At 50.4% G+C, this 27,710-nt stretch overlaps 2 protein-coding genes across 2 annotated transcripts in view; one reads left to right on the top strand and one right to left on the bottom strand.

Moving 5' to 3' along the window:
* scpep1 (serine carboxypeptidase 1) overlaps nucleotides 1–27,710 on the top strand; it is a 397,664-nt gene that overhangs the window by 244,114 nt on the left and 125,840 nt on the right. The window lies entirely within an intron of this gene.
* On the bottom strand, nucleotides 652–25,732 carry LOC135243479 (axin-2-like). The gene is made up of 11 exons (XM_064315352.1): nucleotides 24,441–25,732; nucleotides 21,873–22,808; nucleotides 18,562–18,711; nucleotides 11,445–11,547; nucleotides 10,787–10,927; nucleotides 9,855–10,402; nucleotides 8,756–8,944; nucleotides 7,512–7,751; nucleotides 6,932–7,024; nucleotides 6,555–6,734; nucleotides 652–3,302 (listed from the first exon to the last, which is right to left on the bottom strand). Exons 2-11 carry the CDS (start codon nucleotides 22,697–22,699, stop codon nucleotides 3,176–3,178), a joined length of 2,598 nt encoding a protein of 865 aa, XP_064171422.1. The 5' UTR covers nucleotides 22,700–22,808; nucleotides 24,441–25,732; the 3' UTR covers nucleotides 652–3,175.

The following is a 27,710-nucleotide window of genomic DNA, read 5'->3' as shown; positions in this document are numbered from 1 at the left end:
CATAATGCACTGACAAATCCCTTGTAGGTGTTCACATAAGCACTAGCCTGCTAGCCATGACAAGGCATTATTGCCAGTTATAACAGTTAAATGTGTTCTTGTGGACATACAACCCAAGAAAATCAACCTAGCCCTGACATAAAATCCATAAGATAAGTATAAAGATAAGCAGGGTTAGATGGGGCGATAGGCTGGGGCTAGATGACCGAGTTCTGTAAGCATTAGCACGTGTACAGCGCAGAGGCTCAGAGGGAAATATAAGGAAGTCCTGCTCACATTACGATACTGGGCGGATTGTAAATATTTCATTAGGATCGCAGCGTTTACATTAGATTACAGCCATTTAGCAGACGCTCTTATCCAGAGCGACTTGCACAACTTTCAGGATTGCCATGTTGGCTGAAGGCATTGTAGTCTTAGCTTCGTAATGAAATGGACCACTCTATTGTGCTACACATAGTCAACTCAAAAATACGAATCTGGAGAACAAGTTTACACTTCTATAGCTTACTCATTGTGCGTTTGATAAGTGCGCCTGCACACAGCTAACTGACAGAATAATGCCTTCAAACAAATTCCAGCATCTCTGACAGAGACCTCAGAACAGGCCGGGATGAGACGGAACACTACAGACATCAGGAATCACAGGCATTTAATTTCAAAAATATAACTTTTAATAAAGGCTAACATCTCTTAATAATTACAATAAAGTACCAGGTATTCTTTTAAAATGTTACTCATTATAATGCATTATTTACAATTTATGTAGAACAAAAAGATGAGGCCAAAAAAAAAAACAAAAAAAAAAAAACATAAAACATGATTACAGGATATTAAAAGCATAAAAATATCTTTTAGACATAAACCCCTCTTAAAAACCAAGGGAAGTTTAAGGCCCTGACACAGGACAGAACATGGTACTGAGTCCATGTAGGCACAGGTACTGTACTAAGTAAACACTAGCAATAGTGTAGTCTTTTTAGCTGTCTGCAATGCATAATTACAATGTGTACATTTAGGAGTTCTGCTTTAGACACTATATGACAAGCAGGTTAAAACAGATTTCAGTGACTGAACGACTGCAGTGGGTTTGCATTCAGAAACGGACAGCATCAGAATCCTGCCTCTCATCTGTTCTGTTGTTATTGGTTACTCGCGTTTTACATTCTGTTCTGATCTTGAAAGTTTAGACTACTCCTGGGGGGGGGTCACAAAGCAGGATAACTGCACTGAGTCAACCTCGAAACCATCCCAAATCTGGAAGAACTCAAGAGAGCTGTTCCTGGTTTTACTCAGCGCAGTTCTGAAGCAAACTCAGTATTCCTGCTTTGTGAAAATGCCCACCTGGTTTAGTTTTACCACAGATGTTGGAGCTGATCATCTGGTTTGTACATAGAACATCACTTTCCTCACAAGCTAAGGACATTCTCGAACCACACCCCCCCTCATGAATATCCAGATTGAGCCAGCCAATCAGAACAGCTTAACCTCCAGAGAGAACTTTCAGTGTTAAAAGAATAAAAAGATGACTAAACGTCTGGCTAAAATCTATCAGTGGTTAATTACCCTTGTGGACCTTGGCGGTGCAATGCTTGGGGCTTGCTAAAAGGCACTAAATTCACCAAAAGATGGAACTGGTTGAGGAGGAATTTTATCCCACAAGCAGAGGTGGGAAGTCCAGGGGTCAGAGAGCAAAGGTCCTGCTGTGTGTTTCTTCCACCCATGAACTTCCGCCAGCTAATTTCGCTAATTAGTTCCACCTCCTCCTGGCTGAGGAATTGTGCTAATTAGCAAATCCAGGCGATTAGAACAAAATACTGGGGAAGGACTTTTTTTTTTTTTTTTTAAGTTTCTGAACCTGCATTTTATACCTCAGCGTGGAAGGAGGAGAGATCCCATTAAGGCTGCGTTCACACCAGACGCACTTTAACGGCACGGGGTGGGGGAGGGGTGCTTTTTTCGAATTATTTTCGATGAGTTTTGAAGCGTTTTCTACGCTGCTTTTGCAGCAAAAGGCTCCTTGTGTTTATCCTCCCAGGACGGCTCCCTGTGTTTAAGGGGCACGTGGAGCTGAAGAGGGTCCCGATTCTCAAGTGCTCTGAGGAAAAAAAAAGCGCCCTACGTCACTGTCAATCATTTCTCTGCTGTCCAATCGCAGGAAAATAGAGGCGGGCTCTGAGCCTCCCGTACAGCTTCCGCTGTAAATAAATAAGATGAGGGAGAAGTGGCTCGTTACGGTTTTCTGGCCACACTCTGGAAGTTGTACGATTTCACAAATCGTACCGACCGCGGCACAAAAAAAAAAGCGGCTCCAAGGCTCGGCGACAAATTTTACCGCGATGCGTACGTAGACGGCAAATTACGTCCGGGGGACATTCGCGGGCTAACGCCCGTTAAACGTGGTCACGCGAACGACTGACGGGAGCGGAGTGCGGTTGCCAAGCAACAGCAAAAAGCCACCTCTTTGCGCCTTTTTTCAGAGTGGGTTTCACAAAATTAAAAACGGGGAAGCGCGTATCGCGTCTCCGAGCCGATGAAACGCATCCGACGCGAACGCAGCCTAAGACTTACCTCTCCCCCCTCTCTGTCTCCAGCCTCACCTTTCCACACACACAGGTGTGTCGGGGGGGGGGGGGGTCACAACATTGGAAAAATCACCATTGTTTCCTCCCAATCATCCAAGCAGCGTGTCCATCATCTGGACATGAGGGGGCCAGGGGGGAGGTGCGTTTAAATAAATATTACAAAACTTTAATCGCGACAGAGGCATCATGTACGCACACATGTATGCTTGTATGCGTATGCACGCATAAGGGAACTCAAGATGCGTGTGGCAAGTTTTGGACACGCAGCGTTAGGCCTGGTGGCAGTCTGTTGTGAGAAGGGAAGGAATCCGCACACTCGCGCATGACAGTCCACTGAAGCGCCTCGTTGGTGTCCTCAGCATTTCCCACAATCCTCGGCTTTCTGAACGGCGTTCGGTCAGGTGTCTAAGGCTGGTAGGTTTTAAGGTATCTGATTGGTCCACTCCCAGTGTTGGTGCTGGTTCTTCATTGTCTCGCCTTCCTTCAGTAGCTCCTTCTGCCCGTGGCCTCCAATGTTGTTATTACTTTTTCTTTCTTTTAATTTCTTCAAAAGTCCAGTTTTTTTTTTCTCCCCCCCCCAAAAACACTTTTTACTCCATCCTCTCCACCTTCCCCAGGATCCTGCCCTCGAACATGGGCAGAACGGCCCTGTCGTCCCACACCTCCTCGAACACGGCCCCACACTCAAACTCATCGCTGGCCTTCTTGAAGTAGTACCTGGAACACACAGACAGGCAGACAGACAGGCAAAGTGTAAAGTTAATTCAAGCTGTTTCATCCATAAATGGCCATTGTCAAGCACTCAAACCACGTAACCGCTGCTGCAGCTGAGTTCTGTAACAAACATAAAAACATGGAGATAATATCTGTATTGATGTCTATATGACACACAGTTTTATTGAAAGGAATTCAAAATGGCCGTTATGAAAACAGAGGCGTCGATTGGCTGCTCCACTGTAATTAGCTCCTACGCTTGTCATAATCACTGCTGGTAACTGAAAGCTGTGGAGTTCTAGAACACCTGACTCAGAATTTTGAAAAAAACAATCCAAAAAGCACACTCTCCAAAGGGTTAAATGGTAATAGTCTTCGCGGTAGGCAGGACAGATCTTCTGCCTGTGCCCCTACGCTCATTCGCGTAGGGGAACCACTCAGAAACTCAAATCAGACTATCTGGTGTCATTCTTCAGGGACGAAGGGTCAAAGGTCAAAGGTCAGCCATCCTCCTGGCTTCTTCCTTGATCTCTCATGCATACATACAGTTTAAAACTAACAATCGACAGAGTCCATCACAAAAGGACTTCTGTCTGTCGCTCTGTCCAAAAGATCCCTCCTAAATTAGGCCTCTTACACACACACACACCCATGGCCTCCTGTCCAGTGAAGCACGGTCTTTTACACAGCTTACAATTTGGTGCAATTGCAAGCCTGACACTGCTACACACACCTGGCCACTCAACTCCCTGAGGCACAGAGCAGATGGACAAGACAAGAGGTAGACAAGGAGGAGGAAGAGGATGACAATGATGACCACGCCCACCCCCACCATGCCACACCAATCCAAATCAAGACTATCAATGACCTTCAAGCATAAAAGTACAGACACTGGAGTTATTTGTTGAAAGATTCTCAACTACTACACGTATAATGACAACAGCAGCCATAGAAATAATAAATGAATGAACGGTGTTACTGGCCATAGGAGGAACTCAGAATTTACAGACTTGGCCCCCTTAACATTAAGGACTGACCCTTCCCCGACAGTGGGGATGAGGGCTGACTGGGGGGCAGTATTTCAGACAGTCAGGAGACTCCTGGAGGTCGAAAGGTCACATAACTCACAGACTGGGGGGGTGGGTGTGGGCGGGGGGGGGGCACATGAAGCTCACGTCCAGCTGTAACTCCAGTCTGTAGTCAGCAGTAACCCCCTCGGTTTCACTCGGAGAGGAATGGGTGGCTGATGCTTTAATGGGTACCTTCCTAATGGAAAATCCCCAATTTTCCCGACCTGCGGTAAACGCTGGAATTCCCGCCGCCTCTCGATTTTAACGATCGACGGACCCAACGGAGTCGCCCCCCAAACGACGCACGCGCAAAAACGCGTCTTAATCAAACCGACCAAAACGCCTCGGGGGGGGAGGGGGTTTCACCAGCTGGGAGGCTTCTGACGATAAAGCGTTCTTCCGTTTCCTTCTAGCAAGTTCCGCCAGAAAAAAACACGCCTTAAATGCGGGGGATAAAGGTCGGAATTTTTACGCGACGGAAGCGGTCGGCATCTCTTTTACCACGCCGGGCGGGAAACTGAGTCAATATCGGAGAAGACAACGAGAGCAGGGCGGACAAAGGGCATAATCACTGCCTCGTTTTTCCGGAAAACGCTACATCCTCCCCAGCGGCATCTTCAAACAGGAACCGCAGCTGCCATTTGCTTTTTAAACAACGAAAAAAAGAAAAAAGAATAAAATTGTTCCATTGGAACGAGTTTTTAACGCGGCAAATAATTCCCTACGCAACATCTGGCACCAATACTGCCTGGCAGCCCTGCAGGTACTGTTCCCTGCTGAACCAGTGCCACGAAGAAATTACCAAAAAAAAAAAAACACATTCATTTACTGCTATTAAAGCCATCCACACTCGTTTTTTTCCTCCCAAAAAAATGTGGATAAGATGGGGGCGTAGCGCTTTATTAATGAGCCGTGTTCGCTGCTGGGGAACACGCCCGTTTCCACACTGAGAGCCCATCTACCATCTGTAGACGCGCTTGGCCCTTTAAGGAGTGAGGTCACACACTACGCGATTAGAATGTGCTCTTGGCTGAACATTCTAACGCTGATGATGTCACAATCACACTGCTGGTGACTGAAGGCAGTGGAGTTCTAGAACACCCGACTTGACCGGAATTTTGAAAGAGAGAAAAAAATAATTCCTAGAAGCCTACTCTTCAAAGGGTTAAACTAATAAAATTCATATTCTGTGGACATATTTAATGCAAGGTATATTTCAGAAATACACAGCCTCACAGCCTAACAGACCTGCACGCACACGTATGTTCTTGGATTCCTGTTTGAAGCAGGAGGCTTCACACGTGTACCGTTGCTTGATACAATAGCTGAAGAATTTTTGAACGCCTACTATTTGCGTGAGTCTGTGCATGAAATGAAAGGCCTGGGCTTCAAAGACATGCTTATTAAGTTTGTCTTACCATGGAAATCAATACCAGATGTGACCAAAGCTCTTGTTAAAATTCCCTTTACTGTTCAATACAGTGAAAATACCCAACCCCCTCAACAACCACACACACTGTACACGCGCACACACACACACACACACAAACACTGCCTGCACAAAAACACATGCAAGCACACAAACACAACACACATATGCAGCACGCATACATAAACACACACCAACACTGCCAGTACACACACACACACACACACATGCACACAAGCCTATCCTCACCCACCCACCTGCACACAAAACAGTTAATAATTTTGTGTTTAAATCACCCAAAAATAGCGAGATTTAAAGACAGGTCTCACTTTGGAAAGGCTCGTAGAACGTGCCAACACCTCCTACCTCCTCCCAGAAGCCTTTGCATTAAAACCGATATCTGCTCCACCCTTTCTAATGAGACTCACAGTGTAGTATATAAATACTCTTTCACACCACCGCTAACACTAAGAGCAGGGCAGTGTAACACAGGTTTACGTTGCTCTTAGAATAAATGTCAGGATCCATATTTCACAGTGACCATTTTAGCTTGATTTCCCCCCCCCCATGTAATACCACATTACGTGTGCAGTTTCCCAAAATGACATTAGAAGATCATTGGCTCCCTCAAAACGGAGAGCCCGGTGCCCACCGAGCCACACAGTCCGTCACGTGTCGCGTTCACGGTCACCCCCCCCCCCGGTAACCGCGGTAACCGCGGCCGTCTCAGACCGCTCGGCGGGTTGGCGGGCTTACCTGTAGCTTCCCTTCCTCTGCAGCTGCTCCTTGAAGTGGCCGAGAGTGAGGCAGTGGGCCTTCATCATGCGCCTGTACGGGATCTCCTCCCCGCAGAAGAAGTACGTGACCACCAGCTCCGCCCCCGCGCCCGGCAACGACGCCGCCTGGCAACCCGCCGCCTTCTTCGGCTCCTTGGGCCTGCGGAGACAGCGGCCCGTTAGCGCGCTCCGTGCTAACGTGCTAACGTGCTAACCTCAGACAACAGCGCTTTTAAACCGCCAGCGGCTAAAGCAGGGCTGCCCAACCCGGTTCCGGGAGAGGAAGAGAGAGAGGGAGAGAGGGAGGAAGGGGGAGAGGGAGGGGAAAGAGGGAGAGGGAGAGAGAGAGGGACGTACTCATCGACGTGAGCGGCAGGAGCTGATGGGGCATTTCCATTCGGTGGAGCACTGAAGTGTGACCGGTCCCGCTGTAGGCTGGATGTCGAGTGCCTGAAACACACACACACACACACACACATTACATAAAGATTAGAGGGGGATAACAGAGGCTGCCATTGCTTAGGTCATCTTATGTTGGTGTCGAGAAAAAAAACCCAAAGCAAATGTCGTGCATCACCCAAAATTAGCATTTTAATATTGTACACTGTCCACGGAGCAACTGGCTACTGACGGATGGGGGAATGCTTGCGGAATGCGTGTGTGTGTGTGTGTGTGTGTGTGTACCTCTGTATGGGAGGTTTGGGTGTGTGTGTGTGTACCTCTGTTTGGGTGGTTTGGGTGTGTGTGTGTGTGTGTACCCCTGTTTGGGTGGTTTGGGTGTGTGTGTGTGTGTGCAAGCATGTGTGTGTGCATATGTGAATATGTGTATGTGTGTGTGTACCTCTGTTTCTGTGGTTTGGGTGTGTGCGTGTGCGTGTGTGTCTGTGTGTACCTCTGTTTGGGTGGTTTGGGTGTGTGCGCGCGTGTGTGTGTGTACCTCTGTTTGGGCGGTTTGGACACCTCCTCCAGGCGGCGACAGGCCTCCTCCAGCTGGGCCAGGGTGTTGGGGGGGGAGAGGGGGGGCATGGCGGGGTCCTGGATGAAGGGCTGGCTGGGCTGATGCACGCGGGCGTGGCCGCTGAGGCCTGGCCCTCCACCCCCTCCCCAGGTGAACGCGCGCCCCAGGGACGTCCGGCAGGAGGGGTCCACGCTGCACCCCTTTTTAGGGCCCTGCGCACTGTAAGGGTGAGATGACCGAATTAGCACAGGAAATGCTACTCTGTATAGGACACGGGGAACAGGAAGTACTACTGTGCATGTGACACAGGAAACAGGAAATACTACTGCACACGTGATACAGGAAACAGGAAATACCATACTAAAATAAAATTTATCATCACTATGGTTAAGAGTGCTTTATTGGGCTGTATTCCAGGTGCCTTTCAGGTTTGTGAGCGATATGGGTGGGGCCAGATGTCACCTGTTTGTCCTGATGTGGGTGCGGTGTGTGTGATATGGGCGTGGCCTGCTCTCACCTGTGTGTCCTGTTATGGTGCGGTGTGTGTGATATGGGCGTGGCCAGCTCTCATCTGTGTGTCCTGTTATGGTGCGGATTGTGTGATATGGGTGTGGCCTACCCTCACCTGTGTGTCGTGTTATGGTGCGGATTGTGTGATATGGGTGTGGCCTACCCTCACCTGTGTGTCCTGTTATGGTGCGGTGTGTGTGATATGGGCGTGGCCTGCTCTCACCTGTGTGTCCTGTTATGGTGCGGATTGTGTGTGATATGGGTGGGGCCAGCTCTCACCTGTGTGTCCTGTTATGGTGCGGTGTGTGTGATATGGGCGTGGCCTGCTCTCACCTGTGTGTCGTGTTATGGTGCGGTTTGTGTGATATGGGCGTGGCCTGCTCTCACCTGTGTGTCCTGTTATGGTGCGGTGTGTGTGATATGGGCGTGGCCTGCTCTCACCTGTGTGTCCTGTTATGGTGCGGATTGTGTGTGATATGGGTGGGGCCAGCTCTCACCTGTGTGTCCTGTTATGGTGCGGTGTGTGTGATATGGGCGTGGCCTGCTCTCACCTGTGTGTCCTGTTATGGTGCGGATTGTGTGATATGGGTGGGGCCTGCTCTCACCTGTGTGTCCTGTTATGGTGCGGATTGTGTGATATGGGCGTGGCCTGCTCTCACCTGTGTGTCCTGTTATGGTGCGGATTGTGTGATATGGGTGTGGCCTGCTCTCACCTGTGGGGCTTGTGTTTGCTCTGCCTGTCGCTGTCCAGGATCCACTGCCACACGTTCTGGGAGCGGTCTGTGCTGTCGGCGGGCAGCTGCAGGGGCGCGACCCCTCCCCTGCCCCCCTCCCCGTTCAGCTGGGCCCCCCCCTCGCCAGCTTTGCACACGCGCTTGGACAAAGAGCAGGAACGCCTGCCGCTGAAAGACGCAGACGCAAACACACACACACACACACGCATTAAATACAGTTCCAGACCAACAACCCTGCCCTGTTGCTTAAAATGAGCTCTAGTTGGCTACATTCACCTGGACTTGGCCGACACCCTCAATCCACTCAACCCCACCCTTCACAACCTTAATCCACTCAACCCCACCCTCCACAGCCTTAATTCACTCAACACCACCCTCCACAAACCTCAAACCACCCATTTTTATATTCATCTGGAAGGTGGGCAGACAACAACGGCTGATTAACTTGCTTTCAAACTGCCTAAATAGCAAGATAAATGGATTACATAAACCTGGCTACAGAGTGAGCCTCTTACAGGAGTCGTCTGAATGCAAGAAAGTGAAACCGGTCTCTTCTCCCGGCGAAACCATGACACGCGTCCCAGTAAGAGAGACCGTCTCGGTAAGAGAGACCGTCTCGGTAAGAGAGACCGTCTCGGTAAGAGAGACCGCTCCAGTAAGAGAGACCGTCCCGGTAAGAGAGATCGTCCCAGTAAGAGAGACCACCCCACTAAGAGAGACCATCCCGGTAAGAGAGACCGTCCCAGTAAGAGAGACCACCCTGGTAAGAGAGACCATCCTGGTAAGAGAGACCTCCCCGGTAAGAGAGACCATCCCAGTAAGAGAGACCGTCCCGGTAAGAGAGACCGTCCCAGTAAGAGAGACCATCCCTGTAAGAGAGACCGTCCCAGTAAGAGAGACCGTCCCAGTAAGAGAGACCTCCCCGGTAAGAGAGACCGCCCCAGTAAGAGAGACCTCCCCGGTAAGAGAGACCGCCCCGGTAAGAGAGACCGCCCCAGTAAGAGAGACCTCCCCGGTAAGAGAGACCGTCCCAGTAAGAGAGACCTCCCCGGTAAGAGAGACCGTCCCGTGCGCTCACCTCGTGGGGGTCTCCCCGGGGCTGCAGCAGGGCTCGTTGCCGTGGCTCCGGCACCTGGGGAAGGCGCAGTAGTCGCCGGGGGCGACGGCGGGAAGGCAGAGGCTCTGCACGCGGCGGGCGGCCTCGGCCTCCACCTGCTCCTGGGTGCGGGGCCCGGCGTGGTGGTGGATGTAGTGGTGGTGGACGTGCCTGGTGGCCTGTTTGGGCAGGTAGACCCCGGAGGCCCCGCCGGCCCCGCAGGCCGGGAGCGGGAAGGACCCCGGGGCGGAGCACGCGGGGGGAGGAGGCGGCACCCTGGGCCCCGAGGCCCCGCCCACCCCGCCCCGCTGCTGCCGGTCTGGGGAGCGGGAGCGGGAGCGGGAGCGGGGCGAGTGGCGGGCCATGCCCGGGGACTGGCAGCCCGGGCTTTTGAGGACGCGGGAGAGGTGCTTGTCCAGGATGGCCTGGGGGTCCTCTTCGCCGGGGCCAGGGGAGGACAGCGCCCCCAGGGGGTGGGGAGGGTGATGGGCGGCTCCGACTGGCGGCTCGCTCTCCTCCCTCTCTTCTTCCTGCAGGCAGGGATATGCGGTCAGGCTACAGCCCTCACCAAAATGGAGTCACGTTACAGCCACAAAACTTAACCTGCCCTGCTCAGAAAGATGTCCTTTACCACCGCAAGCCTTTTCATGCGTCACTCACACAGTGACCCAGCTCTGCCTAGCCCTTCCCAGCTATCCTGGCTCCGCCCATCCTTGCTCTCCACCCACACCGACCCCATCCATCCTGGTCCTGCTCGTCTCAGCCCATCCCACCCCAGCCCGGCCCCACCGCACCCCACCCTGCTCCAGCCCCACCCCACCCTGCGCCAGCCCCACCCACCTCCTGTATCTGCTGCAGCCCCGCCCCACCCCACCCAGCCCCGCCCCGCCCCACCCTGCCCCAGCCCCACCCACCTCCTGTATCTGCTGCAGCCGCTCCTCCAGGGAGCTCATGGAGTCCTGCTCCCTCTTCAGCCGCTCCAGCCGGGAGGCCAGCTGGGCGGCGAACGCGGCCGGCTCCACGGGGGTCATCTCCCGGGGCAACCGTCGCGTCCGCTGCGGGGTCGGGGACAGAGAACGAGGGGTGAGAGAGCTGCTCCCCAGACAACCGCTCCGTCCGCGACCGTCCCTCCCTCCGTCCGCCCGTCCGCCCCTCCCTCCCTCCCTCCCTCTCTCTTTCTAACGTCCCCTCCGCTAGCCGGGGTGAGCTGCTCAGCCTGACCAGTGTCATCAGGACCGGCTCTGAAGTCACAAGGCTTCAGGGCGCCCCTGTGAAACTTCAAAGCCTGACTGAGGCTGAGGGGGACAGACGCCTAACATGCACGAATGACAGCTGTGTATTAACCGGGGGAGGGGGGTTAGGGTTAGGGTTAGAGGAAAAAATAAAGAGGACAGAAAATTTCGAGCAGTGAGAGAGATAGTCGAGCAGTGAGATAGAGTCGAGCGATAGGGTTGAGCAGTGGGAGAGACAGAGTCGGGCTGTGGGACAGACAGAGATATAGATAGATCATACACAGAGGGCAAATGCTCGAGCAGGTGGGGCGGAGCCAGGAGAGGTGTGGGCGGGACTTACAGGGAAGTGAGGTAGGGTCACCTGGCCGTTGAGCTTCATGCTGCGCTGCATCTCCCTCTGCTGCAGCTTCCTGTTGCCCAGCGTGTAAGGAGGGATGCCATCTCTGCCAGGAGACAAAACAAACCAGCCAATCAGTGAGCAGCCTGCATCACGAGCCTCACAAACCAGCCAATCAGGAAACAGCCTGAATCACGGGCTCACAAACACCAAAACAAACCAGCTAATCAGGGAACAGCCTGTGTTACAGGCTCAAAAACCCCAAAATAAACTGGCTTATCAGGGAACGCCCCAAAATAAACCAACCAATCAGGAATCAGCCTGCAACACGGGCACTAAAACCCCAGAACAAACCAGCCAATCAGGAACTACTACAGGTGAAAGACAATATGGCAGATACCCACAACCAGTCAAGACAAGCTGTGGATGAAGATGAGGATGAGGACGAGGCAGTGAAGTTCGGCTCATGTCATTAGCAATGGTAGATAAAGCGTTCAGGATGGGGCGGGGCCATATGCCACAACGATAATTATCAAAACGCAAAAAACATCACCACTGTCAGCTGCTGGGTGTTGATAAGACAGCCAATCAGCAGCAAGGTCATACAGCTTTCATGTGATCATGTGATGTGTTTCTGTCAATCACGTGGAAGCTGTAAGACCTTTCTGGCGACTGGCTGTCTTATCAACACCCAATGGATGTCAAGTGGTGATGTTTTTTTTAACCCCAGAAGCACTTTGTGTTGCCTCTGAAGTTTGGACATTCACTACCCACAGAACAGTGTAAGAACTGTGTTTATGCTATAAAGAAAAAAAAGACAGAAAGAAAGGCAATACACCACAATGGGCAATCGCATTCGATACTCATCATCGTGGTATATGGTCCAGCCCTTGCTCAGGAACCCCAAAATTGTGGAACCTCTGCACCTTCCTTAGGGACACAACATAAAAGTTCGGGCAAATATCTGATGTGCAGATCTGAAGAAATGCTTATGTGGGAAAAAGCCTTTTTTCTCTCTTAATTAAAACCTAACACAGATGCCACAAAAAGGACATTCACCAGCACCAAAATCCCCAGTGTGCTGGGCTTGAAGAACACGACTGCCCCTTCAACCCCCCCCCCCGAAATGGCCTGGCAGGGCCTGCAGGTCCACTCTGAGGCGGGGGGTTGTCGCGTCGCTGTAAACACGAGGGGCCTTGCACTGCATCCCCCCCCCCAGGGCAAGGCTCTGCAACTGGTCCCACCTAAATGGTCAGGACTTCAGGGACCACCCCCGCCCCCCCCCCCAAAAAATAAATAACTACCCATGTGTGAACCGCCACACCAACACAAACCCCAACAGAGACACTGCATGCAGGGAAAACAATCAATGTGTGCATTCCACATGAACACACATGAACACACACGCTTGCTCACACTCACACTCACACACACACACACACACACAAACACACACACACACTCTCACACACCGCTCCTCCTTTGCTGTGGGGACAAACCAGCCTGGGCTGATATATGAATCAGACGCTTAAGCTGGGCCATCTTCCCCCCCCCCACCTCACCCCCCCCATTAAAAACTTGGAAGGCGCCTCAGTGCGGTCCGAGCGGCGTTTGTCGCCGGCGCTTTGAACCGCGGGGGCCGTGCGCGCGAGCCAGCCAGCCGGCCGCTCGGAGGCCATTTTGGAGCGGCGGCGCTGCCTCTGATCCGGGCCAGATCAAAACGCGGGTTTGTAAGATAAGGTGACGTTTGAAGTCAGCGGCCCAGCATTCCCGAGCGCCCAAGCAAAGCCATAAATAAGATATAAGCACACACACAAAAAAAAAAACACTCCATACCCTGTACCACACCCCCCCCCCTCCACCCCCACCCCTGACGTATTCCTCTTTATCTGAAATGAGATTTGGTTTAGCACCCTGGCTTTTAGCCATAATGAACAGTCTCGCTAATCCAAGTGGGGGGGGGGACAATCCGAGATGGGAAGGGAAGGGAAAAACCGAGGAGTGATGGGGCATCATATCGAAAATAAAAATGATTCCACTCACACAGATGTTTATAAACAGGCTCGCATTCCACAGCACTGCTCACCAAAATCACCCAGGACTGGATTCAATCAGATTCCTTCCGTCCCCAGCTTTGACTCACAATAAATAAAAGCATTTAGGGTGTTTACCCCCCCTCACTAAAACAGTTTGTCGCATCCGGTTGTCAAAAACATTAAAAGAAAAAAATATATATATATTATCAGACTAAAAAAAAAAAAAAATAAAATAATTTTCATTTAGATTAAATGAAAAACAAAACCTAATCGCCTCCAGGCTTCAGAGCACACCTTAAAATGGTATTCACACTAAGACCACGAGGTCCATGAAAAAAACGCTTTCATCCAGAACATTTGTTGGACCCCAGGGGGGTACATAGTGTCCAGCTGAAAACTCTATACACATGGACAGGGCTACAAACTAGCCCACCTGCCATTATGCACAGTAAACAGTGCAGTCTGCCCGTGCTTTCAAATGTCCAGTATCTTTTTTACGTAGCTGCAGCTACGGCTATGTAGCACGATAGCCATGGATTAACAAGAACATAAATGAGACAAAAACTTCCATATATGTTGACAGATTTGTGAATGCACATTTGCTGATGTAGCTACATAGGAGTCTACTAGCACCAAACCAATATTCGCAAATTTCTCCGGTACACCCATGATTGGAAGTCTGTTGCCACTACTGATCCAGCGCTAGCTACAATACTGCCAACAAGTTAGGAACATTTTAAAAAGTTTGGTTCAATGCAACACATTTGGGTTTGATCAGCTCATGTGAAAAAAAGTAGGCCAAATCCAGCAGGTACAACTGTGAAGGTCACAAAGAGAGTAGCAGCCACACCAAACTGCCCGTCCAGAGGCCAGAATGGCTTAAATTCATGTCAGTAACTGCTTGACGCCACAACCAAAATACTTCAGTTCTCTGGGACCGTTAGCCAGACTGAGGAGGACTGGGGGCCGGTCACTGTTTGCAGCTGTGAAAAAAACTTTTATTTTGGATGTAAAACAGCTGAGTATTTAAACACTGGAAAGCCTCTTAACAGGGAAACTTTGTGAGGAAGAAAAGGCACCACCATCTTTCACAACAAAAAAAACACAGACAAGGCCACAAGCCATCCACACCTGGATGGCACATCCAGCACCAGTGAGGAGCACCTAGAAACCAAAACACATCAGTACACCCCGTCCTCAACTTCAGCTACACCAAAATATTCATCTCACTTTAAGCTTAATCAAGTGGGCCTGCCTCCCAGCTTCGGGCTGCCTGCAGTTCCCATCCTTGTGCTGAAGAGAACTTCTTTGATGGGCCTTTTCTATGGGGGACCCACTCGCCCAAGGGGATCTATTCAGCCGAGGATCCACTAAGCCCCAAAGCTCCCCGAGCCCAAAGATCCGGCGAAATCCCTCATGCTCCGCCCACTTTATTTTTCCCCACTCCCCGCGCTGTCAATCACCCGTGCAACTGCCACCATGGCGAATGAAGGGGGGGGGGGGGGGGCAGGAAGAGACAGGGACACCGGGGTTCCTCAACCCTTTAAAGTTGTAAGTTGATCAGTGGATGTGTGATCAGAATGTTCTTAACTGAACATTCTGAATGCTGATGTCACAATCACTGCCGGCGACTGAAAGCAACAGAGTTCTAGAACACTGGCTTTAGGGAGGGAAAAAAAAAACCTGCTCTTCAAAGGGCTACTGTCCTATTCTCTGTATCCCAGGTAACGTCCACTCAGGTCCAGAATGCACCAGCCGTGGGAACTCTCCACGGACGCCGCGCCAGGCCCAGCGGGAGGAAATCACACCGCCAAGCGACTAAAGGCCCTCACTCCAGCGCCCGCCAGCCTGAGGCCTCACGCGAACGTTTCGGCTTTAATTTTTTTTTTTTTTTTTAATTATCAGAAAACGGAACCAATAAAAGGGACAGAGACACACTGCTGAGGTGGCGGAAGGGCAGGGCAGCGTCACGGCTAACCTTGCACAAAGTTTACTTTGTACCAACATTCTCCATCAATTACGGAGAGGAAAAACTTCAAAAGGCCCACCACCCCCCGCCCACCACCACCACCACACCAAAGCAGGTACTTACAAACGCTTTCATCTCCAAAAAGGAACCGCAGCAGAAGATGAGTGTGATAGCGTTTCATAATCACGCTCAGCCCGATACGATCAGTCACAGTCAGACGCAGTCAGCAGCGTGTGAACTTGCGCAAGCGGACGGTAAAGTTTTGAGCTCGTTCGCTGGTTTACCAGTCAGGACAGTTAGCATGCTGGGAGCAGATTTAGCTGTAAGGACAGTCAGCACACCGGGAGCAGATTTAGCTGTAAGGACAGTCAGCACACCGGGAGCAGATTTAGCAGTCAGGACAGTCAGCATGCTGGGAGCAGATTTAGCAGTAAGGGCAGTCAGCACACCGGGAGCAGGTTTAGCAGTAAGGACAGTCAGCACACTGGGAGCAGGTTTAGCAGTAAGGACAGTCAGCACACCGGGAGCAGATTTAGCAGTAAGGACAGTCAGCACACCGAGAGCAGATTTAGCAGTAAGGACAGTCAGCACACCGAGAGCAGATTTAGCAGTAAGGACAGTCAGCACACTGAGAGCAGATTTAGCTATAAGGACAGTTAGCCCACCGGGTGCAGATTTAGCTATAAGGACAGTTAGCACACTGAGAGCAGATTTAGCTGTAAGGACAGTCAGCACACCGGGAGCAGATTTAGCAGTCAGGACAGTCAGCACCTGGGAGCAAATTTAGCAGTAAGGACAGTCAGCACACTGGGAGCAGATTTAGCAGTCAGGACAGTCAGCACACCGGGAGCAGATTTAGCAGTAAGGACAGTCAGCACACCGGGAGCAGATTTAGCAGTAAGGACAGTCAGCACACCGAGAGCAGATTTAGCAGTAAGGACAGTCAGCACACCGAGAGCAGATTTAGCAGTAAGGACAGTCAGCACACCGGGAGCAGATTTAGCTATAAGGACAGTTAGCCCACCGGGTGCAGATTTAGCTATAAGGACAGTTAGCACACTGAGAGCAGATTTAGCTGTAAGGACAGTCAGCACACCGGAGCAGATTTAGCAGTCAGGACAGTCAGCACACTGGGAGCAGATTTAGCAGTAAGGACAGTCAGCACACTGGGAGCAGATTTAGCAGTCAGGACAGTCAGCACACCGGGAGCAGATTTAGCAGTAAGGACAGTCAGCACACCGGGAGCAGATTTAGCAGTCAGGACAGTCAGCACACCGGGAGCAGATTTAGCTGTAAGGACAGTCAGCACACTGGGAGCAGATTTAGCAGTAAGGACAGTCAGCACACCGGGAGCAGATTTAGCTGTAAGGACAGTCAGCCCACTGGGAGCAGATTTAGCAGTCAGGACAGTCAGCACACCGGGAGCAGATTTAGCTGTAAGGGCAGTCAGCCCACTGGGAGCAGATTTAGCAGTAAGGACAGTCAGCACACCGGGAGCAGATTTAGCAGTCAGGACAGTCAGCACACCGGGAGCAGATTTAGCTGTAAGGGCAGTCAGCACACCGAGAGCAGATTTAGCTGTAAGGACAGTCAGCACACCGAGAGCAGATTTAGCAGTAAGGACAGTCAGCACACTGAGAGCAGATTTAGCTATAAGGACAGTTAGCCCACCGGGTGCAGATTTAGCTATAAGGACAGTTAGCACACTGAGAGCAGATTTAGCTGTAAGGACAGTCAGCACACCGGGAGCAGATTTAGCAGTCAGGACAGTCAGCACACTGGGAGCAAATTTAGCAGTAAGGACAGTCAGCACACTGGGAGCAGATTTAGCAGTCAGGACAGTCAGCACACCGGGAGCAGATTTAGCAGTCAGGACAGTCAGCACACTGAGAGCAGATTTAGCTGTAAGGACAGTCAGCACGCTGAGAGCAGATTTAGCTGTAAGGACAGTCAGCACGCTGGCAGCAGATTTAGCAGTAAGGACAGTCAGCACGCTGGGAGCAGATTTAGCAGTAAGGACAGTCAGCACGCTGGGAGCAGGATAAGATGGCGGCCATGTTCACTCTTCCATTCTCCGTCTGAAACATAGCGGCGAGGGCGAAGATCTCAAAAACCCGGCGATCCGCTCCGCCCCACTTCCTGCCGCTGCGTTTTCGCCTCATCCCCCCCACCCCCCCCACGCACCGCTATGGAGTCGATGCTACTAACTGCAGAGCAACCCCAAAGCTATCAGGCCCCCCGCCCCGTCATGAGCGAGCCCCCGTCCCGCCCCGAGCGCCCTGCCCCGGCCCGCCCGCGGCGCGGCGCTGCCCCCCCGTCACCGTGGCGATCGAGCGAGCGAGCCCCCCCGTCCGCTGGCATTCCTAAATATAACCATCTGAGACGCGACCCGCCAGCGGGGATGGCCGCTATCTCTCATTACCGGCTTCAAACAGCCAATCAGGAAGCGCCAGCCGAAAACAAGGGTCTGGGAACAAACTGCTTTTTTAAAAAGAAAAAAGAAAAAAAAAAAAAGCTTTCAACATCTGCTCCTAACAGCCCATGAAAATATTTTAACCTCTGCCTGCCATCAAAGCAGCAGACACGGCCCAGAAAACGCGTGCTGGAAAAACGTGCTTCTTTTTTCACATTTCAGTTCAGAAAAAGAAAAAAAAATACTAAAGCGGTGTATTCTGTATATTCCCCCCCCCTTCCCCCCCTCCCTCCCTCACATCATCCAGCCGTTTGCAGACGGCGAATCCCGAGGGGCGGGTTTTCCTTTTTTTCGGTAAAGGGGAAAGGGCTGGAACCCAGGTGGGAGTGGGTGAGGTGGGGGGGGGAGGAGTGACTGAGGTGGGGGGGTGAGGGGGGAGTGAGTGAGGTGGGGGGTAGGTTGGGGGGTGGGGAGAGGGGTGACGAGGTGAGTGGGGAGTGGGTGGGGTATGGTGAGGGTGAGGGGAAGTGAGTGAGGTGGGGGGGGAGAGTGAGTGAGGGGTAAGGTTGGGGGGTGGGGAGAGGGTGACGGGGTGAGTGGGGAGTGGGGGGGTAAGGGTGGGGGTGGGGAGTGAGTGAGGTGGGGGGGGTGGGAGGGGAGAGTGAGTGAGGGGTGAGGTGGGGGGGGTGGGGAGACACTCACACGCTGCTGTCCGTGACAGACATGGAGTCGTCGGTCATGGCGTCGCTGGACACCTCGCTGTCGTTGGCGCTGGAGGCGGGGGCGAAGGCGTACCCCGGGCTGGCCTGGCGGGGGTTGGCGGGGTCCCCTCCCGCGCCGCGTCGGCACGACCTGGGGAGGCAGCGGCAACGTCACATGACCCGGCTCGAGATTCTCCATCCATCGCGGACCTCACGCTGTCACTCAAACGCCGTTCGCGCCGCGTAGGATAATCACACGCCAGGCAGGGAACACACCGCGTCCTGTACTCAGAGTGTAACCCCCCCTGCATTTAGCAGAGGCTCCTATCCAGAGCAACTCGCACGACTTCTGCATTTTTACACAGTACGCATTTATACAGCTGGATATTTGCTGAAGCAATGCAGGTTAAGTGCCTTTGCTCCAGGGTACAATGTAGCCGTGTCCAACCTGGGATTCGAACCCACAACCTTTTAGGTTCCAAGCCCAGTTCCCAGCCCAGTACAACACCGCCACCCAGCGGGCACAGTGATGTTCCTTTGTGCAGTGACGTGCCCCATGGCGCAGAATCCAATCCTGACTGTGCCAGTGCTGTGTCTCCGCTGACTGTGTCCAGTGCTGACTCTGTTAGTGCTCTGTGTCAGTGTTGGCTGCGTCCAGTGCTGACTCTGTTAGTGCTCTGTGTCAGTGTTGACTATGTCCAGTGCCCTGTGTTAGTGCTCTGTGTCAGTGTTGACTATGTCCAGTGCCCTGTGTTAGTGCTGACTTGTTAGTGCTCTCTGTCAGTGGCCTGTGTCAGGGCCCTGTGTCCAGCGCTATTTCACAGGGGTTGCCTTCCATCTCAGTCCCTACACGGCACCTTTCTCACTGCAACTCTCTCACTGCTTCTCCCTCACTGCAACTCCCTCACTGCAACTCCCTCACTGCAACTCCCTCACTGCAACTCCCTCACTGCAACTCCCTCACTGCAACTCCCTCACTGCAACTCTCTCACTGCAACTCTCTCACTGCAACTCTCTCACTGCAACTCTCTCACTGCAACTCTCTCACTGCAACTCTCTCACTGCTTCTCCCTCACTGCAACTCTCTCACTGCAACTCTCTCACTGCAACTCTCTCACTGCAACTCCCTCACTGCAACTCTCTCACTGCAACTCTCTCACTGCTTCTCTCTCACTGTTTCTCTCAGACACACCACCTCTTTCCCTCTCTCTCCTACCAGCACCGCTGGTCTCTCTCCTTCTGTCTCACTCACTCAATCTCTCTTACACCACCACCACAGTTCTCTCTCTCTGTCTCACATCTCTCCGTCTCCCTCCCTCTCTCTCACACACACCTCCCTCCCCCCCTTCTCCCGCCACCCCACACCACCTCTCTCCCCCTCCCTCCCTCCCTCCCTCCTCCCCCACCCTCATCCCACTCTCTCCCGCTGCGATGCATTCCTGCTTCAGAGGGCAAGGAGGAGGGGGATGAAAACCTGAGCTTACGGCTGGGGCAGGAGAGAGAGAGAGAGGGAGGGAGCGAGGGAGGGAGAGAAAAGAAAGGAGAGAAAGGGGGAAGGAGGGCCTCCTCTTTATGAGCGTGCCTACTGCCAGGAGTCTGTGTGGAGAGACACAGTATGACTAAAGCCTCAGGCCCCGGCAGCTCAGACCTGACCTCTGGCAGCTCTCGCACAGAGTCAGGTATTTAACACAGCTGGGCTCGCATACTTCCAGTCTCTGCCTTTCCTGCACGACCCCCCCCCCCCCAACCCCCCGTCCCTCCCTCCCTCCTCCTCCTCCGTTTCTCTTTCTCTCCAAAGCGCACTCTGTCAGTGGGATCTCACTAGAAGAAAAAAAAGACAGATAAAAGCTACTGGGGAATAGAGAGGGGATTAAAAGAAACTTGAGGTAAATAAAACAGAGAAAGGCAGGAGATCAGAAGGTGCTGAGGCGACACACGGAGGTGTGTGTGTGTGTGTGTGTGTGTGTGTGTGCGTGCGTGTGTCTGGGTGTTTGTGAGTGTGTGTGCATGCTCGTGCATCATGTATGTATGCATGCACGCACGCATGTGCTTTTAGAATGACTAAGAAGAAGAAAAAGAAGAAGAATTAGTTCCACATGCCGGAGATGGAACTTTTGTGACACGCATAGTCTGTGCTGAGCACAAGGGGGAGGGGCCTGAGGTCCTGCGTTTAATTAAAGATCAGGACACGCTGATCGAGCGATCGAACGGTAAACACGTCCTTTCTGTACTCAAAGGCCAACGGTGCGACAGCCTGGCGCAAATACTCAGCGTCCCCGAGACGGACCCGTTAAAACTTCACTCCCCTGCCGTCCCGTGACTGTCCCATTGAGTGCCCGCTGCTGTTTACCTCAGATCTCCAAACATCTGCCGGGCACCAGACCTGCACAGCCATCTCATCTGTCTGCCATTTCAAATGTCTGATCAACAAAAACTGCGCTTATTGGACTTTGCCAAACGCTGGTGAACCTACAGTGTACAGTCACGGTGCAAACGGCGGCTGAACAAAATCAAAAGGATTCCCTTCTAAATGAAAATGAGGGCAATAAACTCAATAACCTGAATTTAATCGAGGCGACCAACGAATTTTATGAATGGGGACTTACATTATATGTTAGATTCACAGCCTCGCTGTCGTCATCGGGACTTGCTATATGATAGCGTGTCAACGGCTTCGATGTGCGGCTCAGACGCGACTTGGACACGCTATCAGTCACACACTTGATAGCTGGAGCCAGACTATGTCCCTGTGAACTTCCGGTCCGGTGGAAGACGATCATCTCTATCTGCAAAATGATTTCAAGACGCAGGAAGCCGGCTAAAGCCAGCAGAGTCCCGCCTCCTAGACACCATTTACTTAAAATGGAAACCAGCTTCACCTCCCCCCCCACCCCCAACTTAAACTCTAACTTAATTAAAGCCAGGTGACAGCACATCAGAAGACGACATGCATTACGTTCCCTGTATAAATGGAAGTACAGGACATTACACTGAAAAGCCCAATGACAAATAAAGGTCTCCAAACAACGCCTAAACATTTTCCATTTGGGGTATAAACCATACCAAGAAAATGTATGGTTTGCATATGGTTTATAGACCAGCAACACGACTAAACAAGAACTATACACCACGTACAGGATGTCTTGAAAGCTAAATAAATATATATCACTAAGGCCTGGAATTCACAGCAAATTGAAAAAATAAGGACAATTAACTATTTCCGGTATACTTTAAATGAAACCATTAGCTTTTAAAAACAGACGCGTAATTGGATAGGGTACGGGTGTCAACCCACGAATGGCGAGGTCTTACCTGTATCCATTATCGAGCGCCTCCAGGGTTCTCAGGCACGCGGTAGCCCGGAGTGCTTTGGCAGACAGTCCAACCACTGAAGTGGCCAATGCTTTGTTTTTAAAGTCATTGCAACTCCACTCCTCTTCCTCGTTGAGCGTGGGCAGGTATCCGCACATCAACTTGAGACTCCCCAGTCCGTTGGGACCGACGTGAGCCGGGTTCTCGCACCCGGCGCGGACGTATTCCAGGTACATATCAGAGGTTAAGAACATCTGGTAAGCGTTTTCCTCCATTGCGGTCTGTATCTCGGTCTGAGCCTGATCAAACATCGCGGAGTCTATCTGCTGTTTCTTAACATTATCCCTTATGTAGGTTTTAGTCGCAGTTTTCAGCTGCTTAGCAACAACGCTGTTGTTTTCTATATACCGCTTGTAAATAGCTTTGGCAACGCGTAAGGTTTTGGTATCCTTGAGGTCCATTTGTCTGAACCCATTGCAGGCGAACCAGAAGTCTAAAGTGTCCACACATCTCTCCCGCTCCAAAAATATCCTAAAAAGATGAGCACCGTCTTGGTCCCCGAGAAGAGAGTGCAAAGACTTTGTCCAGCGAGCAAGCGGCGAATCCGGAGAGGCACTCCCCTCCGGTTCCCCGAGCCCATCTTCGTTTCTCTTCGCAGGGGCAACCGGTGAAGCGAGGGCAGAAGATTTAGCCTTGTGCTGGGCTCTCATCGTGGCAAGTTTGCCGGGGTTGTGGCATGGCGCCTCTCCCTCTTCCCCGGGGACCGGAGGACGAGGCGCATCTTCTCTGAAGCTACTGCCGATGGGGTCCGCGAGCGCCCTGCTCATGGCTTCAGCTTCCCGCCGCCGCGTCTCTCTTTCCCAGCTTCACTGCGCGCGGTCGTAATCTCCTCACCCTCTTAAGTCAGCGGGGGACCCACTCAGCCCCGTCTTCTCTCTGGAACAGAAAGTATTGATCTAATCAAAACCAGATCCGCCCAACTTCAAAGGGAGACACAGAGAGTGCAGTCTTTTGCAGACCCTCGCAGGTTTTCAGAAAGGAAATAAAAAAGAATGAGACAGGAAGAGAACAGCAGCTGTCTGTGGTTAGTCTTTTTCGTGAAATAAAAATAATAGTAAGGCAAATGTTAATATGTAGCGTATTGTGATGTTACACACATTATGAACCGGTTAACTCACCAAAGCAATAACAGGACGCAATAACTCAAGTCTGCACTAAAACGGATAAAGTATTTCGGCCGATGCCTTCTCACAAATAGAAATTCAAGGGTGCAATACAGTCTGTTTTTGTGGAAATTGTATAATATCTAGAAGATTTAAATAAATAAAAAATCCAACTGTACAACAAGTCAAAACAGGAAAATGTGAAGTGGCAGCAATTAAATAAAGAAACCAAGCTCCCTATGCACTGGCAGCCTGTACAGTCAGCGCCAATGCATGCGGCAATTTCACTCCACATAGCCGCCCTGATATTTATAATTGCCCTCATTTAACAAGCCTTCTAATTTCGCCGAACCCGCGCTGTATCCTACGCAGAACACATACTTCACTCAACCGCGCCGCGTGTTGGTCCGCCTTCAATTAAAACGAGCCGACAGCCATGCCAAGAACACAGCGTAAATGGGTGTGCATATTTATACATCAAATAAACCAAATCACATCGCTTAGCAAACGAAGCGGCGGCCGGCACTTCAACACGTTAATGGTCTTTACACGTAGATATGGATATAACGAGCTATTACTGTTTAGTTAAAAAAAAAAAAAACATTAAAAAAACTAGTGTATACCGATGTCATGATCATGGACAAAAGTTACTTTGCAATGTAGCCTACCGAAATGATTTGCGATTAAAAACAAAATCTAGAATATCATCATTGAAATTACATGTCACACAAAAATATATGGCGATGCATTGACCGTACGGTTATCATACACCAAATGAGATGTGTATAATGTATAAACATTCGCTATCCGGCAGTATCGGGTCTAAAGTACTACATTGCACATCCCGTAGACTAGCAGCACTGTGCTCCGCATGCAGCCTGCTCGGTTGAAGAAACCAAAATGATACTAAAACAGAGCACCCTGTCTGGGCTATCATCGTCTTTTTTAAACGTGAAATTGAAAATCAGACACAAAAAAAAAAACCTTACATCGTGCCAAACATACGAGAATGGGTGAATTTATCACGGCCGGTAGCTCCTAAAAGCGCAAAAAAGGTGGTAGTCACAGTCCCATTCAACAACGGACCCTGAAGTAGGCTACACGAGTAGTCCCCTCCTTACGATCACAGGGGTGGGATTCGGTGAACATCACACTTTTACGATTTATTTCCCCCCCCCCTGTCTATTAGCCCAGGTTTAATAACAGCAAACTGCCTGTCGAAAAAAGAGAATAGGGATAATGGCAAGCGAGCATATCGTCCTATTATCGTAAGCCATCCAAAGCCTAAAAATATCCACACACAAAAATACAGAGCGTATTACTTCAAAGCGAACCAACCGGACATCAAAGCAAACCAGAGGCGCGTCAGTGTAAAGATCACAAAAACAAAATTCTTGCAACTTACCATCGATCCATGAGTTTGCTCCTCAAAAACACTTCTCTCAGAAGATTTTGATTTTTTAAAAAGTAATCCACAGTCTCCAGTTACAGGCAGTTCCCTTACAGTCCTTTCGGTTAATGTATTCGTTGCAAAAAAGGTAAAAATCTAACGTGCCTTCTTCCCGAAAAAAATCCCTGTTTTCCCTTTTCTTTACAAACTGTATTTGAGGCAGTCAAAGCAAGCAGTAGACCTCCTCCAGGCTATTCCAACACTAACTGTGCGAAGGTTTAACTGCGGACATCAAAGTAAAGAACCGACGGCCTGGTCCCGAAAGGTAGATACAAAACAATTCTTCTTTTTTTCCTCTTTAAAGAGAACATGTGACATTTTATGCGTTGTAACACGTTTACACTTCATTCATTCGTCACCCCTGTGTGTATTGTGTCGATAGACCTTCAATATTTTTGCGACAGGCGATCGAAAACGGTTTTTTTACGATAATTTTTGGAAACACAAAGTTGCTACTAAGTTGCAAGGACCTTATCAAAGACTAGCAATCTTGAGCCAACTCCCCGAGGCTTTGTAACGTCAGAAGTAAGTGATCTGCCGCCCCAGCATTATCCCAGCAATCCTTCTGTTGCTACATAAACTTTAAAGACACAGGCCTCTTTCTTAAAGACCTGCGAAGTTCGTTATTTAACCCCTTCCTTTTCGGAACGCACGAGAAGGAACAATTCCTCGTAGGAGGAATTGAAGCTGTTCTCATGGAATCGTACCGAAACGCACGTGCTCATCTCGCGTTTTTTTCTCACAGTTTTCTGCGCGCTGTCGCTTCCCTCCCAGTCAAGAGATTTTCTCAAACAAAACAATAGGACAAAGAGGAGAGATACAATCACAGCAAAGCCATTTATACGGAGTAATACATGTCCGACTCATGTGAAACCCAGGCTTCATGCAGAATTAAATCTCTACATAGGCTAAAAGCAATATTTCAAACATCAGTTTTTCAAAGATTTTCTCTAGCCTCGATAAAGAGTGTTGCATTAATTAGTTGACAATTAGCTGCAGGCGTACACACACTGTACTCTCTAAACCTAACATCTAAATTTATGCACTGAAGAGAGGAAAGAAAACGAAAGTCTTTCCCCTTTTTAAATGTGAGGATTGCTTCATTGCCGGGATCTTAGAAGGAAGCCGCGCGGTGATCCTTCCGCGGTTACTTCAAAGGCGGCATTGTTTCTTTGATGTCTAACATTAATTTTGCGGAACCAAGTGCAGGAGGAAATGAATTTGTTCCAAAAATATATATTTTTTAAACTGCCAAATTAAGCTGGAAAGTAAAAAATTTGGATCTATAGTTTATACAGTATGGTATCTAATGGTCCAATCACAGTTCTTTTTCACACAAAAAAAATCATTTGTATGTTGTATAACATAATTGAATAGGTCACTGTGAGGTAGTAAGTCCAAAACAACTGCACGTGTTAGTAAAAATTAGTATATACGGTTACCTGGTTTATCACAGATACACGTGCATTCAGTGGCCACTTTATTAGGTACAACTGCTTGTTAATGCTAACAGCCTGCTCCTTCAAGCAGCGAATCACATGGCTGCAACTCAACATGTAAACCATGCGGACGTGGTGAAGAGGTTCAGTTGTTTGATCCAACATTAAAAACTGGCAAGACGCGTGACCTAAGTGACTTTGACTGCGGTGTGATTGTTGGTTCCAGATATGGTGCTTCCACCAGCTCAGAAACAGCTGCCCTCCTGGGATTTTCACGCACTACTCTCCGTAGTCTAGAGAGAATGGTGTGATAAACAAAACAAAACAAATACCATCATATGAGAGACATTTCTGTGGGCAAAAAAAGACCTTCTTAATGAGAGAGGTCAGAGGAGAATGAGCTGACTCGTTCCAAGCAAACAGAACAAGGCCAAAAGATGCTCAATTGACAGCTGTTTAACAACAACACTGGTGTGCAGAATGGCATCTCTGAACGCACAAAACATTAAACCTTGAAGTGGATGGGCTACAGCAGCATAAGACCATGCTGGGTTCTACACACTGCAAAGAACAGGATGATGAGGGGGCGACATAGCTCAGGAGGTAAGACCGATTGTCTGGCAGTCGGAGGGTTGCCGGTTCAAACCCCGCCCTGGGCATGTCGAAGTGTCCTTGAGCAAGGCACCTAACCCCCAACTGCTCTGGCGAGTGAGAGGCATCAATTGTAAAGCGCTTTGGATAAAAGCGCTGTATAAATGCAGTCCATTTGATGAGGCTACAGTGGGCACGTCGTCACCAAAGCTGGATGACTGAAGATTGAAAAAAATGCTGCATGTGACATTCAGATAGTAGGGTCAGCATTTGGCGTAAACAACATGAATCCATGGATCCATCCTGCCTTGTGTCGATGGTGCAGGCTGGTGGTGGTGGAGATGCAGTGATGTGGGGGACATTGTCTTGGCACACATTAGACCACTTGATGCCAACAGAGCATCATTTGAGTGCCACAGCACACCTAAGCGCTCTGGCTGATCAAATGCCTCCCTTGATGGCCACAGCCTACTCTTTTTCCAATAGACACTTGGTAAATGGACCGCATTTATATAGCGCTTTTATCCAAAGCGCTTTACAATTTGATGCCTCTCATTCACCCATTCACCCATTCACACACACACACACACACACACTCACACACCAACGATGAAAGGCTGCCATGCAAGGTACCAATCAGCTCGTTGGGAGCAATCAGGGGTTAGGCGTCCTGCTCAGGGACACTTCGACACGCCCAGGGCGGGGGATCGAACCGGCAACCCTCCGACTGCCAGACAACCGCTCTCACCTCCTGAGCTATGTCGCCCCTGCACTTCCAGTATGATAATGCACCATGTCACAAAGCTGGTTCCACGAACATGACGGTGACTCCAGTTTCCTCCAATGGCCTGCACAGTCCCCAGATCTCAAACCAACAGAGCGCATTTGTGGGCGAGGCGGAAAGGGAGGTTTGCCAAAATGAATGTGTGGCTGAAACAGCTGCAGGAGCTGTGTGGTGCTATCAGCATAGACCAAAATCCCAAAGTAATGTTTCCGGTGCCTTGCTGAATCCATGTCGCAAAGAAGTCAGGCTGTTCTGGAGGCAAAAGGGGGTTTGGTCCCTACCCGGTACTAGATAGGTGTACCCAATAAAGCGGCCACTGAGTGCAAGTACACACTAGCGTCTGTCGTTTGGTTATTTTACATCATCACACAAGTGTTAATCACCTTCAGCCATGTCAGAATTCAATTCACA

Source organism: Anguilla rostrata, chromosome 17 (assembly GCF_018555375.3).
Source record: "Anguilla rostrata isolate EN2019 chromosome 17, ASM1855537v3, whole genome shotgun sequence".
Lineage (NCBI taxonomy): Eukaryota > Metazoa > Chordata > Actinopteri > Anguilliformes > Anguillidae > Anguilla > Anguilla rostrata.
The sequence above is the reverse complement of the archived record's forward strand: the minus strand, read 5'-3'. Positions and strand labels throughout refer to the sequence as shown.

Bases quoted from the DNA above. Each gene is read 5' to 3' on its own strand.
- LOC135243479 (XM_064315352.1), bottom strand. From the start codon at position 22,699: ATGAGCAGGGCGCTCGCGGACCCCATCGGCAGTAGCTTCAGAGAAGAT. The intron at 7,752-8,755 runs GTGAGAGCAGGC...TCACCCTTACAG, and splicing joins AGCAAACACAAGCCCCACAG to TGCGCAGGGCCCTAAAAAGG. The intron at 7,025-7,511 runs GTACACACACAC...TGTGTGTTTCAG, and splicing joins TCCAAACCGCCCAAACAGAG to GCACTCGACATCCAGCCTAC.